The sequence below is a fragment of the Muscardinus avellanarius genome (genome assembly GCF_963383645.1).
Source record: "Muscardinus avellanarius genome assembly, chromosome: 2".
Classification (NCBI taxonomy): domain Eukaryota; kingdom Metazoa; phylum Chordata; class Mammalia; order Rodentia; family Gliridae; genus Muscardinus; species Muscardinus avellanarius.
The window spans coordinates 20,613,456-20,633,195 of NC_137787.1; the positions used below are offsets into that span (position 1 = coordinate 20,613,456).

The 19,740-nt window shown below is 50.1% G+C and overlaps 1 protein-coding gene across 2 annotated transcripts; it reads left to right on the forward strand.

Moving 5' to 3' along the window:
• Window positions 1-1,712: 1,712 nt before the first annotated feature.
• Window positions 1,713-18,857, forward strand: ZNF142 (zinc finger protein 142; the record flags this gene model as incomplete). 2 transcript variants are annotated; one of them, XM_080689264.1, is made up of 8 exons in its annotated part: window positions 1,713-1,995; window positions 6,698-7,297; window positions 8,794-8,961; window positions 9,852-10,676; window positions 12,590-12,767; window positions 13,483-16,408; window positions 17,403-17,508; window positions 18,388-18,857. In XM_080689264.1, 8 exons carry the CDS (start codon window positions 1,713-1,715, stop codon window positions 18,855-18,857), a joined length of 5,556 nt encoding a protein of 1,851 aa, XP_080545390.1. The 2 variants fall into 2 exon arrangements, with proteins under 2 accessions (XP_080545390.1, XP_080545391.1); XM_080689265.1 differs by lacking the exon at window positions 6,698-7,297 and having other exon boundaries at window positions 1,716-1,995.
• Window positions 18,858-19,740: the final 883 nt, after the last annotated feature.

Genomic DNA, 19,740 nt, shown 5'->3' on the forward strand with positions numbered 1-19,740 from the left:
CCAGAGCCACGATAATTGGCAGTAAGTGAACCCTGGTTTCTACAGAATCCCTCTGACTGCGGAAGTGCACTCCCCTGCCACCTTCCCAGGCCCTGTAATCCGTTTTGAAGAATAGCATTTTCAGTTCTCACCACCAACCTGTCCTTACTCAACCTCTGTGATTCCGTTTCATGAAGTGATTTCTGCCGTTCTTATTAATTACAAAAATTGGGCTTAAACTCATTTTGCCTTGTGCATAATAGGATATGCAGCTTAATTGCTGTGCATTCCTCAATTGTGTCCCAATTTGAGACCTTAATGAGTCTGAAGTTTCTCCATGTATTACTTGATATGCCAGGAGCCCTTGGTTTGGTACCTGGGAACAAGATAGCCAGTTTTACTCTGATGCAACTCTGTGTCTATGTTTCTTCACCTGAATTCTCTTATTTGGCTTGCATAGTTTGTTGGTGGTTTATTGAAGTGATAATATCAGAACACTACCCCAAAACCTTCACACTAGGCAGGAAACTGTTAGGGAAATAGCGTGCACTGTGACATAGTTTCTGATAGGGCTATGTTCAGACTGTCGTTGGGACCCCAGAGGAGAGAATTAATTAAGAGCTGCAGGAAGCCTCTATAATGGAAATGACATTTGTGCAACTTCTTTTTAATTAATTAATTTTTTTTTTTTGGTATGAAGGATGGAATCCAGGGGCATTGTACCTCCAAGCTACACCCCCAGCCCTATTTTTTAGTCTGTTTTTTGGAAACAAGGTCTCACTGAGTTGTGAGGGGCCTTGCTAAGTAGCTGAGGCTGTCCTCAAACCACCATCCTCCGATCTCAGCCTCCCAGAATGCTGGGATTACAAGCATGCGCCACCACGCCCAGCCATGCAACTTCTTAAAGGATTGTTAGGAGTTAGTTAGTCAGACAAGAGAAATTGAAAAAGGGAAAAGGTACATCAAGCCTGAGAGGCAAAGGCATGTGGGTGTGCAAGCAAAAGAGGATGTAGTATGTCCACAGGATGGCAAATCAGCCTGGTTCAGAGATCTGTGGAGGGCAGAGTGGAAGATGTATTTGAAGAGGTCAGCAGGGAGCAGATCATGATGGTAGGACCTTACATGCTTTCTGAGGAATAGTGAGGTCATCAAAAAGTAAGAGGGAAAGGGACCTTTGAAATCCTTTGGCCCCACCCAGTTTTATTGTCTATAAAAAAAACCCCGAGACCCAGAAAAGGTAGGTACTGTGGTGCACATCTGTACTCCTAGTATTTGGGAGGCAGAGACAGGAGGATTGCAGGTTTGAGACCAGGGCACAGTAACTTAGGGAGATCCTGTTTCAACATGAAATATAAAAGGGGCTGGGGATGTAGCTCAGTATTCGAATGCCCTAGGTTCAATCCCCAGTGCCACAGAAAGTAAATAAGAAAGAAAACTGAAACTCAGATTGTTTAACGATTGGAGCAAGGTCACTTAGTAGCAAGAAGCATAATATAACCATAGTGTTTAATGTGTTAGCCAAAACTTTGTGGCTTTCTCCTAATGTTGACCCTATTATCATTTCCATACTTTTTGTTCTGAACATGTAGCTGGGAGGGAAATGTATAAATGGGTGGGCCCTGGCCTGGGTACCCACAGAAACTGGGAAGAAAGTAATAAGAGTTCTAACCATATTTTGTTTTTCTTCTGGTTGGCTCGTCAGCATTTAAGAGGCCACAGTGCAGCGGTCAGTGATGATGACAGACCCTGCGTTGGCCTCCCAAGCAGCCAGCAGTTCTGGAGAGATGGACGGCCTGTGCCCTGAGCTGTTGCTCCTCCCCCCGCCCCTCTCTAACCACGGAATGCTGGGGCCTGTCCAGAATACCTGTCCTTCTGGGGACACTGCGTCTTTGCCTGCTGACCCAGGCTGTCTGCTGGTAGAAGCCACAGCTACTGAAGAGAGCCCAGGGAACATGGAGATCATTGTGGAAACAGTAGCTGGAACCCTATCCCCAGGAGTTCCAGGAGTGACCCCAGGTACAGACACAGTTGCTTGCAGGCCACTGGGACAAGCAGCCCTGAGGTTTTATGTGTTCTATTTTTATCTTTCTCTATGAATATGATCAGAACCCAGGGTAGCATGCTATTTTTATACTTTGAAATATAATTTTATTTGCAGTTGATGCATGTTGATGGAAGACTGGCAAAGTGTTGCACAACCTTGAAGCAGGCATTTGGCAAAGTCTGTCCTACAAGGGCTTCATGTTTGCTAGGCATTAGTCCAGAAGAGAATACCTTTCTGACACCTCTGCCCAATTCTGGCTTGTCCTTACTCTTAAATCCTTGAGCATTCTTTCCCCATACTGACCCCATCACCCAGGAACTGCAACCAGGGATTAGGCAAAAGGCCCAGCCTGTCTCCAGCACGCTGGCTTGGCAGGGCTTTCGCGAAGTAACTGGTATTTCCCTGCCCTCATGTCCTGTGTATAACATACTTCACTCACCCAAGGCCTGTTAGGGAGAAGAGTTGGGCTGGGTGTGGTGGCTTACATATGTAAGTTCAAACTATTCTGGAGGCAGGAAGGATAGAAAGTTCAAGGCCCGCCTGGGCAACTTAGTGAGACTCTGTTTCAAAAATAATATTTTAAGGCCAGACGTGGTGGCGCACGCTTGTAATCCCAGCATTTGGGAGGCCAAAACAGGAGGATCGCGCAGGTTCGAAGCCATCCTCAGCTACTTAGTGAGGCCCTTTGCAACTCAGTGAGACCCTGTTTCCAAATAAAGAATAAAAAATAGGGCTGGGGGGTGTTGCTCGGAGCTAGAATGCCCCTGGGTTTCATCCCCAGTACTGCCAAATAATAACAATAACAATAACATTAATAATAATAATAATAATATTTTTAAAAGGGCTGGGGAACTGGGTGTGGTAGCCTATAATCCCGGTACTTGGGAGGCTGGTGGGGGGAGGTCACACCTTTGATGTCAGCCTCAGCAATGTAGTGAAACTCTATTTCAAACTAAAAAATGGGAGCGTAGATCAAAGGTTAGATGCCCCAGGGTTCAGTCCCCAGTACCACAAAAAGAGAGGTTGAGGCTGGGGATGTGAGTCGGTGGTAGAGCCCATACCTATCATACATGAGGCCCCGGATTTAAGTCCCCAGTACTACAAAATTTAAAAAGAGGAGTAGTTGATCATTTGTATTTATCCTAGTAGAAACATTTTCCCCTTTTTATTCTTCTCATATCTACACTTCTTATTTTTAGGAAACGCCCCTGTGTTTTAACTGCCACCCTCCAGCTACTCTTGTCACCCCTGCCCCTGGCAGTGTAGTACCGAGGCAGAAAAATACTAGGAAAGATTATCTAATTTGACCATATAATGTTCATCTAAACTTTATAGTTAAAGAGAGAAAAATATTGATAATATGTAAGAAAGAATATCTGTAAAAGTCAAAAGATCTGCACAGTAAGAAAAAAGAAAAGAAACAGCTTTTTTTAAATGGGAGACTAAGCCCGGTGTATTGGCGCACACTTGTACTCCCAGTACTTGGGAGGCTGAGATAGGAGGAGCTCAGGTTCATGGCCAGCCGCAACTACCTAGTGAGGCCCTCCGAAACTTAGTGAGATCCTCCAAAATTTAGTGAGAACTTGTTTCACAATAAGGAATAGAAAATACGAGGGTATAGATTGGAGGTAGAATGCCCCAATTCATAAAAATAAAAAGAATTACAAAAGTAACCTTTTATTAACATGAGCCAGTCTAATCCATGGAAAGTTAAACAGAAACCAAAATGTTCTTATGTTGCATATGATGTGAGATACTGTTTATTAAATGTCAGAATCATTTCAGTTTATAGTAATTAAAATATTGTAAGTGCAAGCCGGGCATGGTGGCACATGCCTATAATCCCAGTAGTTAGGAAGCTTAGACAGGAGGATCTCAGGTTTACAACCAGCCTCAGCTGCTTAGTGAGGCCTCTGCAATTTAGTGAGACCCTGTTTCAAAAATAAAGAATTAACGCCAGGCGTGGTAGCGCATGCTTGTAATCCCCGCGCTTGGGAGGCGGAGACAGGAGGATCGCGCAGGTTCGAAGCCAGCTGTGCTGGCTTAAGAGACCCTGTTTCCAAAAATAAAAAAAGTATAAAATAGGTCTGGGAGTATAGCCCGCAGGTAGAAGGGCTTCCAGGAACCCCAGTACCACAAAAAAAAAAAAAAAAAAAAAAAGAAAAGAAAAGGAAGAAAGAAAGAAAAAGAAAGAAAATTAAAAATAGGGCTGAGGATGTAACTTGGAGGTAGAGTGACCCTGGGTCCAATTCCCTAGTACTGCAAAAAAAAAGGGGGGGGGAGAATAAATGTACATGTAGTTTACTAAAGAAATAAATAGTCGACAACCATATAAAAGGATGCTCACTCTCACACAAATAAATCTCACAATTAAAAATAACTATGTAGCCGGGCGTGGTGGCGCACGCTTGTAATCCAGCATGTGGGAGGCTGAGACCAGAGGATCGCGGTTCATGGACAGCCTCAGCTACTTAGGCCCTCTGCAACTCAGTGAGACCCTGTTTCAAAATAAAGAATAAAAAAAAAAAAAAAAAACCTATGCAGTCGGGTGTGGTGGCGCCTGCTTGTAATCCTAGTAGTTGGGAAGCTGAAACAGGAGGATCACAAGTTCAAAGCTAGCCTCAGCAATGCAGCAAGGCTCTCAGCAACTTAGTGGGACCCTGTTTCAAAATAAAAAATGACTGAGTGTGTACTTTGGAGGTGGAATGCCCCTGGGTTGATGCCCCATACCAGAAAATAACGCAGCCAGGCACTGTGGCAGACACCTGTAATCCTAGTTCTTGGGAGGCTGAGATAGGAGGATTACAGGTTTGAGGCCAGCCTCAGCAGTGTAACTAGACCCTGTTTCAAAATAGAAAGAGCTGTGGCATAGCTCAGAGGTAGACTCCCCATGAGTTCAATCCCTAGAACCAAGTAATAAAATAAAAATAAAAACAACTGCATTGCCAGGTATGGTAATACACTCCTCTAATCTTAGCAACTAGGAAGGCTGAGGCCAGAGGACTGCAAGTTGGAGACCAGCAAGTCCCTGTCTCAAAATAAAAAATAAAAAGGACTGGGTTGTAGCTTGGTGAACAAACTCCCCTAGGTTCAATCCACAGAACCAAAAAAACCCAAAAAACTATATGGTGCCATTTTTGCTTTTAACTTTGACAAAAATTAAACATTCTATGTAATACGTGGTGTTGAAGAGGCTGTGAAGAAATATACTATCTTATCACTGAGAATATAAATAATATAATCTTTTATTATTTTTTTTTTTATTTTGTCCTATTGGGGGTGGAAACCAGGGTCCTTCCACCCCCGGGCCACACCCCCAGACCTATTTTAGTTTTTATTTGGAAACGGTCTCACTAAGTTGCTGAGAATCTCTTTGAGTTGCTGAGGCGGGCTTCAAGCCTGTGATCCTCCTGTCTCGGCCTCCTAGTAATGGGGTGACAAGTGTGTACCACCATACCTGGCGAATATAATCTTTTGAAGGGCAGTTTAGCTCCATAGCAAATTTACAATATGCATGCTCTTACCTAGTAATTTCTACTTTAGAAAGACACACATGCACACAGGATGGGGATGTGTATTTGTAGTACAGATATATACACTAGGGATTCGATCCGGGGCCTTCAACCTCTGGGCTACAAGCCCAGCCTCTGTGTGTGTGTGTGTGTGTGTGTGTGTGTGTGTGTGTGTGTGTGTGTGTGTGTGTGTTCATTCTGTGTGTGTGTGATGCTAGGGATTGAACCCAGGGGCATTCTACCTATGAACCAATCTCCCAGCCCTGTTTTATTTTTATGTTGAAACAGGGTCTCACTGAGTTGCAGAGGGCCTCATTACATTGCTGAGGCTGCCCACAAACCTGTGATCCTCCTTTCTCAGTCTCCCAGGTACTGGGATTATAAACATACGCCACCACTCCTGGCTTTATTTATTTGAAAAAGGTTCTCACCAAATTGCTGAGGGCCTCACTAAATTGCTGAGGCTAGCCTCAAACCCATGATCCTCCTGTCTTAGCCTCCCAAGTACTGGGATTACATGTATGTACCACTGTGCCTGGCTAGAAGTTTCTACTTTTTTTGTCTGTGTATGGTGCTGGAGATTGAACCTAGGGAAAGTCTACGAAGCTAAACTTCCAGACTGCCCCCCTTCTTTTTCTTTTTTCTTTTTTTATTTTTTGGTGGTACTGGGGTAGAACCCAGAGGCTTTCTACCTCCGGGCTATACTCCCAGACCTATTTTATACTTTATTTGGAAACAGGGTCTCACTAAGTTGCTGAGAGCCTCACTAAGTAGCTGAGGCTGGCTTCAAACCTGTGTGATCCTCCTGTCTCAGCCTCCCAAGTACAGGGATTACAAGCGTGCGCCACCACGCCCAGCTTAGTTTTTATTTTTTATTTGAGAAAATATACTGCCGTAATACTTTCTGGATTTGATGAGTATGTGTTCATTCGGTTAACGTTCTTATTACGCCCCGTCTTGTGGTATGTATCGTGCTAGACACTATGAACCCAAGGTAGGATACCCTGACCCTGTGCACTTATAGTCCAGCTGCGGAGCCAGACTCGAAGTCCAGCTGCACTTTGAATATGAACAGATTCAACTACATTTCTACTAGTAACTAACTCCTGTGAGTCTCATTCCATCTGATCTGTGCCTTTCTCTGTTGGTCCTCTGCCTGCAGGTGTCCTGGTAAAGGTGGTGGAGGTTTACTTCTGTGAGCGCTGTGAACAGAGCTTCGCAGAGCCCACTCTGCTGTCCCTGCACCAGTGTCCTGAGACCCATATACAGCCCGTACAGGACCTCTCCAGTCCCGCATGCTCTGTGCAGCTGCCCTCCAGCAACCTCACCCTCCATGGCCCTCCACAGGGCCAGAACCCAGCAGATATCCCCCTGCCCTGCCCTGTATGTAAGCAGGAATTTGCCCAGCCACAGGCCCTGAAGAGCCACTTCAAGATTCACCGCACCACTCCCAGCACCTTCTCCTGTCCTGAATCTGGTTGTGTGTTCTGTGCTGAAGATCGCAAGGGTCTACAGCACCACCTGCAGCAGACCCACAGTGTGGTTCCTGTGCCGTGTTCTTTCCGGGGCTGCCCCCTGCTCTTTGGGAGTCAGCAGGGCATGGAGCTGCACCGGCAGGCCCATTATCCTTTCCACTGTAGCCATTGCAGCTTCATGGGCTCCAACATCAAACTCTTCCGGCAGCATCAGCGGAGCCATGGAGCCGGGACACAGGGAGATCTTTCTGCTGTTCAGGGACTTCCATCCCAGGAGCTGCTGCCAGGTATGAGACCACGGACCCAGCAGCCCCCTGCCTAGAACGTAGCTACAGTTGATCTTATAGGAGAGATACTTATTTCCAATGCCATGAACTGCTTGAGTATAAGGGAATCTAGACAAGTGGCTCGGAGTCAGAATTACTAGACAGCATGGAAAGTATCTCGAAACCCCGAGTCACTGGGGATATATGCAACAAGGAGAAGGTCTTTGTCCATGACACCGGGTGAAATTTGGCTCGGGTTACTTGTGACCTGGGTTCACTTAAGCAACATTTTCTACTGATCCATTTCAGAACCTTCTTCTCAGGGCAAAAGTAAAAGTGTCTGTGAGTAGCTGCAGCCACTTGTTGAACGCCTGTAGATTCAGCCAGGTGTGGTGGCACACACTTGTAATCCCAGTATTGGGAGGCTGAGACAGGAGGATTACAGGTTCATGGTCAGCCTCAGCTACTTAGTGAGGCCCTCTGTAACTTAATGAGACTGTTTCAAAATAAGGAATAAAGAAGCTGGGCGTGGTGGCGCATGCTTATAATCTCAGCGCTTGAGAGGCTGAGACAGGAGGATCACACAGGTTCAAAGCCAGCTTCAGCTACTTAGTGAGGCTTTCAGCAACTTAATGAGACCCTGTTTCCAAATAAAATAGAAAATAGGTCTGGGAGTATATCTTGGGAGGTATAAAGCCCCTGGGATCCACCCCCAGTACCACCAAAAAAAGGAATAAAAAATAAGGCTGGAGGTACAGCACAAAGGTAGAATGCCCCTTGGTTCCCAGTACTGCAAGAAAGAAAAAGAAAGAGTGCCTGGAGACTCCCCGTAAAGCAAGTGGGATTGGAGAGGAGAAGCTAGGACCATTTTATAATGAAACCTTCAAGGAGGGTGGTACTTTATTGATTTCTACTCCTCTTCATCTCTGAAAGCAATAACAAGAAGGAAAAAACAGCATGTGGTGAGTAGAGGAACAGGAAGAGACAGGGAAAAACAGGCCAGAGGACAGAAATTGGCTTGATGAGATACATTGAAATCTAATACCTTTTTCCTAGGAACTTGTCATACCTCTTTGCCTTACTGAGTCAGCTGGATAAAAAGGGATAGATTTGAGGGCAAGATATCATCCTGAATCACTTGGCTTCTCAGTACAGCAGTTGAGCTATCAGGGTATGTTTACTGCATCGAGCCATTGAAGCCATTAGCCCTGGAGAACTGAGCCAAAGAAATGCAGTTCTAACTTCTCTACCTCTCACCCTACCCCCACCCCAGGGGCCTCAAAGTTCTGACCTTTAAGGAGTTGAGGTTTGATTTACTTTAGACCAGATTATCACTCGTAGCTTTTAGCTTTTGGTCTTCATATCCGTGTCTTCAGTAGGAATACACTTACCTGTTTAGAATCCAATATTCTTTTCTGCTAAAAACTGAGGAGGGTGATTCTGCTAGCCAGTAAGCAGAGAACTATAAGCTGTCATTGACACTCCTGTGGACTTCATGAGATTTCATGTGTCTCCAGCCCCCAGACTGCCTCTGAGAGAGAGAGAACCTGCAGAGGAAGCAGGTTCACCTTTGCCCGCACAGGAGTCAGCTGAGGAGGAGGATGCAGAGGAAGAAGAGGAGAGCGGCATCCAGAAGGACTCCCCAAAAACTCTGGACAAAGGCCCAGGGGCTCAGCAGTTGGGAGGTAATGATAGGACTGCTTGCAGCTCTAGGTGTCGTGGATGGGTAGTGGGGAACCTGGCATTGAGGCCCTAGGCCTTGGTTTTCTGAGTTTGGGTTCAGATCCTTTCTGTTCCATCTTGCCTCAAAAGTCAGGGTCTAGCGGGAGATTGATAAACAGGTCGGGACCACTAACATAGGGTAAAGGTAAATAGAGTTTGCCCTTCTGGGCTGGTTTTCCTCAACAGGAAGCTCTTATGCAGGGAAGGAGGAGGTGATTTCCTAACTAAGATGTTAGAGGTTATCGATGACAAACAGCCTCTTTTACCTGGCATTGAGCCTCCTAGGACATTTTTTTCTGGATCATTGCTTCCCACGCTTTCCAATTCAATAGAAATCTGATATCCATCCCACAAGGAGCATATTTACTGTCAGGCGAATGGGAGAGATCTGATTGTATTTGTTAGGAGCTCTCTATTATCTAGAGCCCAGTGAGACAGGACCTAGAAATAAGAGTACTTTACCTTCTTCTCTTCTGCTCATTCCCTTTCCTTCTCACCAATCCTGCTAATTCATCTGCCTGCCCCTGAGAAGAGGGGCACAGGAACAAGAATGCCTAATCCAGTGTGTTCTCTTGCGCAGCTCTAAACAGGTTCAGGAACAGTGGGTGACTGGGGGAAACACTTAAAGCAGGCCATAGCAAGGTCTGAGAAGTCCTTGTAGTTTGTTATTCTCTTAATACTAGAGTTTCTTATTTCTCCTTTGAGACTACAATGCTTCAGACTATTGTTTGGTTTCCCAGAGCGAAAGGTCACATGGTGTTTGTGTCTGGGCACGTCGTGGCCCTCTCGTGCCCTGGCTAGCCCCTGACCTATTAAAGGACCTTGCTCTTACCTCTGTGCATTCCTCCCCCAGGGGATGTGGCTTCTGGCACTGAGTCCCTCTTCAAGACACACATGTGCCCAGAGTGCAAGCGCTGCTTTAAGAAGCGGACCCACCTGGTGGAGCATCTGCACCTTCACTTCCCTGACCCAAGCCTCCAGTGCCCCAACTGCCAGAAGTTCTTCACCAGCAAGAGCAAACTCAAGACCCACCTGCTGCGGGAGCTGGGCGAGAAGGCCCACCGCTGCCCGCTGTGCCACTACAGTGCCGTGGAGAGGAATGCGCTCAACCGCCACATGGCCAGCATGCACGAAGACATCTCCAACTTCTACTCAGACACCTACGTCTGTCCCGTCTGCCGGGAGGAGTTCCGCCTCAGCCAGGCACTCAAGGAGCACCTCAAGAGCCACACGGCAGCAGCTGCAGCGGAGCCGCTGCCCCTGCCCTGCTTTCAGGAGGGCTGCAGCTACGCGGCCCCCGATCGCAAGGCCTTTGTTAAACACCTGAAGGAGACCCATGGGGTGCGGGCCGTGGAGTGCCGCCATCACTCCTGTCCCATGCTCTTCGCCACGGCTGAAGCCATGGAGGCCCACCACAAGAGCCACTACGCCTTCCACTGCCCGCACTGTGACTTCGCCTGCTCCAACAAGCACTTGTTCCGCAAGCACAAGAAGCAGGGCCACGCAGGCAGTGAAGAGTTGCGCTGTACCTTCTGCCCCTTTGCCACCTTTAACCCAGTGGCCTACCAGGACCACCTGGGCAAGATGCATGCTCATGAGAAGATCCACCAGTGCCCCGAGTGCAGCTTTGCCACTGCCCACAAGAGGGTGCTCATCAGACACATGCTGCTGCATACCGGTGAGCTAGATGGCTTCCATCCTTGGAACGTCATAATGATGGCCTTTTACAGTGTACCAGACATCACACCAAGGGCCTTGCGTGCATCATTTCGTTTCAGCTAGAATTCCTAGACATGGACCTCGTGATCCAGCTAGGATCTGAATCCAGGCAGTCTTATTGCAGAGCCCGCACTCTAACCACTATGCAAGCTCCTGTCCAGTTGCCCACCCCTAATAAGTGTCGGGGAGCCTACCCATCATGCTAGAGTGAAGAGACCCAGACCAGAATAGATTTGCAATTCAAATTTGGGGGTAAGCTGTGAGAAGCGGGAGGCAAGGGGACTCAGCCAGGCATACATATGGCCCTCCATAGCCCGGGCACCCATGACACCGAAACAGGATCTCCTGCTGATGTGCAGGGTGCACTTGTTTCACCTCAGGCTCTTAATTGGTTGACAGCGTTACTGGCACCTGATGGGTTAGGTAATAGCTAAATCAGGCTTCCTGCCACAGCAGCTCTTCCATGTGATTTATATAAGCATCAGTGAAAATTTTCTACTAGGGAAATGCGGGCACGGGCTGGGTGTGGTGGCACACACCTGTAACCCCAGTATGTGGGAGGCTGAGATAGGCTGAGACTGCCTCAACAACTGAACAAGACTCAGCAACCTAGCAAGACCTTGTTTAAAGATAATTAGCCAGGCTTGGTGGTACACGCTTGTAGTCCCAGTACTTGGGAGACTGAGACAGGAGGATCACAGGTTTGAAGTCAGCCTCGGCAACTTAGTGAGATCCTGTTTCAAAATAAAATCAGGATGGAGCTATAACTTGGAGGTAAAATGCCTCTGGGTTCAATCCCCAGTACCAGAATAAATTAATTTAATTTAATTTAATAGAGCTTGGAAATGTAACTCAGAAGTAGAACACCCTCCTGGGTGTGGTGGCGCACGCTTGTAATCCCAGCATTTGGGAGGCTGAGACAGAAGGATCTCATTTCACAGACAGCCTCAGCTACTTAGTGAGCCTTCACAACTCAGTGAGACCCTGTTTCAAAATAAAGAATAAAATACAGGGCTGGGGGTGTAGTTTGGAGGTAGAATGCCCCTGAGTTCTATCTCCAGTACCCCACACATACACAAAGAGTGTGTGTGTGTGTTACTAAAGCTTGAACCCAGTGGTGCTCTACCACACTAAGCCACATCCTTAGTCCTTTTTATTTCTGAAACATATTCTCGTTCGGTTGCCCAGGCCAGCCTCGAGCTTGCAGTCCTGCCCCAGTCTCCGAGCGGCTGGGGTTACAAACGTGCACCCCCATGCCCACTGTTGGTGTTCTTGGCCACTATGATCCATCGCCTAGTGATGTGCTGTTCCAGAAAAGTGAAAGGAATTGGTGTCATTGGCCATTAATGCCAATAAGCTGTAAACAAGTCAAGAGTGGACTCTGGAGCAGTTTTGAAAAGCTTGGTTTTTACTCTTCTCCTCTTCATTGGTGTAGAAGTTGGAGGAGGCCGGGCGTGGTGGCGCACGCTTGTAATCCCCGCGCTTAGGAGGCTGAGACAGGAGGATCGCACGGGTTCGAAGCCAGCCTCAGCTACTTGGTGAGGCTCTCAGCAACTTAGTGAGACCCTGTTTCCAAATAAAATATAAAATAGGTCTGGGAGTATAGCCCCAAGGTAGAAAGCCTCTGGGTTCCACCCCCAGAGCCACCAAAAAGAAAAAAGAAAAAAAAAAAAAAAGAAGTTGGAGGAGAAGTTATCTGAGAGGCTGTGAAGCAGATTTTGGACTGAAGTTTTCAGTACCTCAGGTAGCACATCAGGTTTTTGCTCCTGCCTGGCATCAGCGCAAGCTTGCTGGAGGAGATGGTCTAGCCACCTCCTTGGTCCCTGTCTCACCTGTGTCTTCCCCTTCCTCCCCACCTCACCCCCACGTAAGGTGAGAAACCTCACAAGTGTGAGCTGTGTGACTTCACCTGCCGAGATGTGAGCTACCTGTCCAAGCATATGCTGACTCACTCCAACACCAAGGATTACATGTGCACTGAGTGCGGCTACGTCACCAAGTGGAAGCACTACCTCAGTGTACACATGCGGAAGCACGCGGGGGACCTCAGGTATGAGCGTGCCGTGCTCCGTCCTCGTCCCCGGAGCCTTGTGCCCAGCTAGCCTCTCGGATCCTGCCTCTGGCCCCCTTGCTCTCCCTACCCAGAGAGTCTCCTCCTCACGCTCCTCTCTGCTCCCACCATCCGGCCCCTGTCCCTGCAGCCCAGCCGGCCTGGTGAGAGCTCCTGGTGTAGACCTGGAGGACAGGCCTGGAGACTCAGTCACTTGAGTCTGAGCCTGGGAAAGTGGATAGAATCTACACCTATGGTGTCAATTCTGGCCACATCCAAATCCAGCCAAGTACCCCTCTGCCCTGCGGGCACAGCTCTCTAGAGCTTTCATTTCTCCAGGGGAGAATGGGAACTTGGCACAGAAATCTGCCCCCAGGGGCTGTAGTTTTAGCAGCCCCTTGGCACTCCACTGTGGGAGGTGCAGCTCCTGATTGCTCTCCTTCAGGAAGCAGCTGTAGAGCAGGGGTAGCTCAGTCCTGGAGCTGGGCTGCCTCTGCCCCTCACTCCCCTGCAATGAAGCTCAGTCAGGCTGTGCCTTGGCTTTCTCACTTGTAGAAGAGAAGTACCTGTGTCACAGGGTAGTGGAAAGGTGAGTTAAATGAGATGATACACGTACAATACAGAGAGCAGTGCCTGGCCTGAAGGAAGTTATTCGGTGACCATTAGCTGTTGTGACTGATTATTATGATTGACTCCCTTTTTCTCTCCTTGCCAGATACCAGTGCAACCAGTGTTCCTATCGCTGCCATCGGGCTGATCAGCTGAGCAGCCACAAACTCCGGCACCAGGGCAAGTCCCTGATGTGCGAGGTGTGTGCCTTTGCCTGCAAGCGGAAGTATGAGCTGCAGAAGCACATGGCCTCCCAGCACCACCCTGGCACACCGGCTCCGCTCTACCCCTGCCGCTACTGCAGCTACCAGAGCCGCCACAAGCAGGCCCTGCTGAGCCACGAGAACTGCAAGCACACCCGTCTTCGCGAGTTCCGCTGCGCCCTCTGTGACTACCGCACCTTCAGCAATACCACGCTCTTCTTCCATAAACGGAAGGCCCATGGCTATGTGCCAGGAGACCAGGTTTGTCAGCTCCGTGAGGCTAGCCGAGAGCCAGAGGGAGCCAGGCAGTGCCTGGCATCCCCACCAGACTCAGAGCCCTCAAGCCAGCTCTCCCTCCAGCCTGAGGGGTCAGGCCACGAACCTGGGACTATGGTGGACCCCAGCCTGGACCAGGCCCTGCCAGAGACAAATGAGGAGGCCAGCACCAGGAAACAGGATGGCAGTGAGGCTCCTAGTGGGGATGACCTGGTTGGCAGCCCCAGCCCAGCGGAGGTGGAGGAGGGCAGCTGCACATTGCACCTGGAGGCCCTGGGAGTGGAGCTGGAGCCTGTGGCCGAGCCACCCCTGGAGACGCTCCCTGAAGCAGCCCCTGTGGAGTTCAGACCTCTCGATCCCTCAGGCGCACTGGGACTGGAAGGGCCAGATGGACTGGAAGGGCCAATGCTGTCCAGCCTTGAAGGTGTTGGGACTCCTGGCTTAGGTGCTGAAGAGCCCATTCTGGAGAAGCCAGTCTCCGAGCCCCCTAGTAATCCTCCATCCTCAGAGGAGGCCCCTAACAACTGGGTGGGATCCCACAGGGCAACTGCACCTGCTGGGACGGCGCCCTCGCCCCAGTTCCCTGAGTCAGAGTCACTACTCAAGGCTCTACGGAGGCAGGACAAGGAGCAAGCAGAGGCCTTGGTGCTGGAGGGGCGGGTGCAGATGGTAGTGATCCAGGGAGAGGGGCGAGCCTTCCGCTGCCCACACTGCCCTTTTATCACTCGCCGGGAGAAGGCCCTGAGTCTGCACTCCAGGACCGGGTGCCAGGCCCGCAGGGAGCCCCTGCTCTGCTCTGAGTGTGGGGCCAGCTTCAAGCAACAACGCGGCCTAAGCACCCACCTGCTGAAGAAGTGTCCTGTACTGCTCAGGAGGAACAAGGGCTTACCCAGACCAGATTCTCCCAATCCTCTGCATCCTCAGCTCCCGGGCACCCAGGCCTTGGAGGATGCCGAAGGTGGGAAGCCCCCACCTGCACCAGAAGGAGTAGAACTGAAGCTTCCAAAAGACGCTCCTTCTGGGCTTCCCAGGGAGCCAGAAGCAGCAGGGGAGCCACTCACCACACCCCCTGGCTCCCTCGCGCCCCCTCCAGGAAGCTCCTCACCTATGCAGACCCCTGAGAAATTCTACTTTGAGCAAGGCAAGTTTCACTGCAGCTCCTGCACGTTCCTCTGTTCTCGGCTCTCTTCTATTACCTCTCATGTGGCTGAAGGCTGCCGAGGGTGGCGTGGCAGGGGAGGAAAGCGAGGCTTCCCTCAGTCCCAGACTGCTGTGTCCCCCCTGAACAATGGGGACTCTGCTCCCCTGAACAGTGGGAGTACAGAATCCAGCCCTGGTAATGAGGACACAGCTCTTCCTCAGAAGCCAAAAAGGACCCTCTTCTCCTGCCCAACATGCCCCTTTAGCTGCCAGCAGGAACGGGCCCTGAGGACTCACCAGACCAAGGGTTGTCCCCTTGCTGGGTCTAGAGAGCTGCGCTGTGGCCTCTGCCCGTTCACCACGTCTGCTGCTGCTGTGCTGAGGCTGCACCAGCAGCGGAGGCACCCCACTGCGGCCCCCGCCCGCGGCCCTCGGCCCCCGCTGCAGTGTGGGGACTGTGGCTTCACCTGTAAACAGAGCCGGTGCCTGCAGCAGCATCGGCGACTCAAGCATGAGGGGGTGAAGCCACATCAGTGCCCTTTCTGTGACTTCTCTACCACCAGGCGCTATCGGTTAGAGGCTCACCAGTCCCGACACACAGGCGTTGGCCGCATCCCCTGCAGTTCCTGTCCCCAGACATTTGGCACCAACTCAAAACTACGCTTGCACCGTTTAAGGGTACATGACAAAACACCCACCCACTTCTGTCCCCTCTGTGACTATAGTGGCTATCTTCGCCACGACATCACTCGCCATGTCAACAGCTGCCACCAGGGGGCCCCAGCCTTTGCCTGCTCCCAGTGTGAGGCCCAGTTCAGCTCAGAGACAGCCCTGAAGCAGCACGCTCTGCGCCGGCACGCTGCGCCCACGCACCCTGCGCCTGGCTCCCCTGCGGAGGCCACGGAGGGCCCCCTGCACTGTGCCCGCTGTGGGCTTCTCTGCCCCAGCCCGGCCAGCCTGCGAGGACACACCCGCAAGCAGCACCCACGGCTGGAGTGTGGCGCCTGCCAGGAGGCCTTCCCTAGCCGGCCGGCACTGGAAGAACACCGGAGGCAGCAGCACTTCAGCCATCGCTGCCAGCTCTGTGACTTCGCCGCCCGGGAGCGGGCGGGCCTGGTGAAGCACTACCTGGAGCAGCACGAAGGGACCGCGGCAGCCACCTCGGCGGGGGACGGGAATGCCAGCCAGCCCCCTCTGCACTGTCCCTTTTGTGACTTTGCATGTCGCCATCAGCTGGTACTAGATCACCATGTGAAAGGGCATGGGGGCACCAGACTTTACAAGTGTACTGACTGTGCTTACAGCACCAAGAACCGGCAGAAAATCACCTGGCACAGCCGCATCCACACTGGGGAAAAGCCTTACCGCTGCCACCTCTGCCCCTACGCCTGTGCTGACCCCTCTCGCCTCAAGGTAAGGTCAGGGGCAAGGAAAGGAAGGCGTGCAGGGTCTGGGTTCTCTAATCCTGACTTCCAGTATTAGCTCTGTGACTTTGGACAAGTTCTTTAACTTCTCCAAGGCTCAGATTCCTCATCTTTAAAAAGAGAATAGTACAGTCCGGTATGGTGGCGCACACCTGTAATCCCCGCACTTGAGACGCTGAGACAGGAGCATCGCACAGGTTCGAAGCCAGCCTCAGCTACTTAATGAGGCTCTCAGCAACTTAGTGAGACCCTGTTTCTTGATGAGACCCCATCAAGAGCCCCAACTTAAACTTGAATGACTAAGGGCAGGTCTATGTGGCTCCTATACAGCTGTGATGGAACTGTCATAAGTAAGAGGGAAAAAGTGAGGGTTCCCTGTCCTAACTTGTCCTTCCTCCTCTCCTGGCTATGGGACTACACACTGCAGTTTGTGCACAGTTTGTGGTTGTCTACCCGTGATTGTTACAGATGGTCCCATGTGTGGAGGAACCGATCGGATACATTCCAAGGCCCCTACATAAAAAAGAGGATAATACTTCAGTGTTATTATAAAGATAAAATTCTAGAACATCTGCATACCAAGTGATTAAAGCCTGTGTTTGGGGATAATCTGGATAAATGTAGAAGCTAACACTTATTAAGCACTTATTATAATCCAACTCTAATTTTAATCCTTTCAAAAATAAAAGCTATGGATACTTTTACTAGTCTTCATTTTACAGATCAGTAAGCTAAGAATTAGTTTACCCCCAACAACACAGCTGGTAAGAGCTGAGGTCAGGGCAGGCCTAGGGAGAGGCTAGATTGGTTAGGGTATCAAAGTAGCATTCTGGGCAGCCCAGCTAGTAAGGGGAATATGGATAGGGTGGGAGCAGGGAATGGAGTTACCTGTCCATAGTTCCTCTGCCTACCGGTTCCTACTTCCATATCCAGTGAATGCCATGGGGTGCACATGTGCTGATTTTTGCTCTGCCCTTTTGCAGTACCACATGCGGATCCACAAGGAGGAACGGAAGTACCTGTGCCCAGAGTGTGGCTACAAGTGCAAGTGGGTCAACCAGCTTAAGTACCACATGACCAAGCACACAGGTGAATGTGATTTTGACTAAACCCTAACCTTGCTGAGGTGCTGTATGTCCTTGTCCGATTGAGGGCCCACATTGGTTTTCACAGTGGGGTAGAGGATAGGCTGGGAGAGCATCTACCAGAATGTCTCCCCAACCCACTAAATCCATATCAGAAACAGAAGTAAAGCTGGGAGCCTGGCCCTGTGTACTTTGTTCCTAGGTGATTATTGTACAAAGCTCCCCAACCCCCATCAAGAGCCCCAACTCAAACTTGAATGACTAAGGGCAGGTCTACCTGGCTTCTATACAGCTGTGATGGAACTGTCATAAGTAAGAGGAAAAAAGTGAGGGTTCCCTGTCCTAACTTGTCCTTCCTCCTCTCCTGGCTATGGAACTACACAGAAGAGGGATGGAATTTTCCATTTGATGACCCTACCATATTTGAGTATTCATTACCATTAGATGGCAAGTTGGTTACAAGTCCAGCTAGTCAGCTGCACTCATTGGCCACCTGTGTATACAAGGATTGTGTTGAGAGAAGGATATAGAAATGTCAGAAAACTGGAACATTCCAATGATAGGGTCCTCATTAGCTTGCTGCTTATGTTTTCATTGTTTTGGTACTGGGGATTGAACCCAGAAGTAGTCTACCTCTGAGCTACACCCACAGCCCAATTTTATTTTTTATTTTGAAACACGGTCTCAAGTTGCCAGTGTGCTGGTCTCGAACCCGCAATCCCCGTGTCTCAGCCTCTCAAATACTAGGATTACAGGAGTGTGCCACCACACCCAGCTGCCGTGTATGTTTTTTATATCCCAGTATCACAGTGACTCCTAGGGCCTACTGAGCACTGTTCTACCCCACCCCTTCAATGGTGACTTGCGTTTTCCCATCCTATAGGTCTGAAGCCATATCAGTGTCCTGAGTGTGAATACTGCACCAACAGGGCTGATGCCTTGCGTGTGCACCAGGAGACGCGGCACCAAGAAGCCCGGGCTTTCATGTGTGAGCAGTGCGGCAAGGCCTTCAAGACACGCTTCCTGCTGCGGACTCACCTTCGCAAGCACAGCGAGGCCAAACCCTATGTGTGCAACGTGTGCCACCGTGCTTTCCGTTGGGCTGCGGGCCTGCGCCACCACGCCCTTACCCACACTGACCGCCACCCCTTCTTCTGCCGCCTCTGCAGCTACAAGGCCAAACAGAAATTTCAGGTGGTCAAGCACGTGCGCAGGCACCACCCTGACCAGGCTGACCCAAACCAGGGTGTGGGCAAAGACCCCACCACCCCCACGGTGCACCTGCATGACGTGAAGCTGGAGGGTCCCAGCCCTCCTGCCCCTGCCGCTCTCCCCACCGGACCCGAGGGCTGAGAGCCTACCCCTCTCTGAGACAGGAAGGGGCGTGGTCAGAGGCCCGCAGACTGAGACTAGCTAGCAGGAGGCACTCAGGGCCTGTGGCAGGGCTGGGATGTCAGTGCACTAGAGTCCCATAGGTATTTTGGCCACAGTACTTTGAAATTAACAGCTATATATAAAGAGAGAAGTGGACCAAAAGATCACTTTCTTGCTGAGGTGCACTTTTCCAGTTTCTTTACCACCGCTCCACCATACTCCCTAGCTATAAGATCTTGGTTTTATCCTCTTTGTCTTCTCTTCTCTTTCCTTCTTGTTGTATCAAGTTCTGTTTTCTTTCAGCACCTTCAAAACAGCTGTATCTAACTGCATGTGCTTTTGTGGCTGGCTCTAAAGCATGTTAAAACAGAATGATTACCAGTTTACAGACGCCTCCCGCCTGTCACCTTGATCTTCCCTGCCCTCATGGACCTCTGCTCCTCCTTGTCTCCTCCGTCTTCACTCAGAGTCTTCACTCCGTCCTCTCTGTCCTCAAGCCTGTCCTGGTGCTTTCCTCTCCCCCGGTTTCCAAGCTATTTGTTATTCACAGAGGAAGGTTTGCCACTCACTAAACCTCCTTCAGGAAGTGGCTTTAATTCAGTGTCAGTCCTCAGGTGCTCTTGGGAACTGTGGAAGGCAGATGGCTGGGGAGGTAAGTTTCTCATTCAGAACTCTGACAACATAATTCCGTAATGTTTCCCTATGTGTCCAATCATTGAACAGACCCTGGGAAACTAAGGAGGACGCCATTAACCATCACTCTTGAGCACAACAGGTGTGAACCAGGACTGTTTCAGGTGAACTCCGGGAGTGCGCGGCCCACATAGACCTTTACCTCCTCCTTTCCCCATCTTTAGTTATT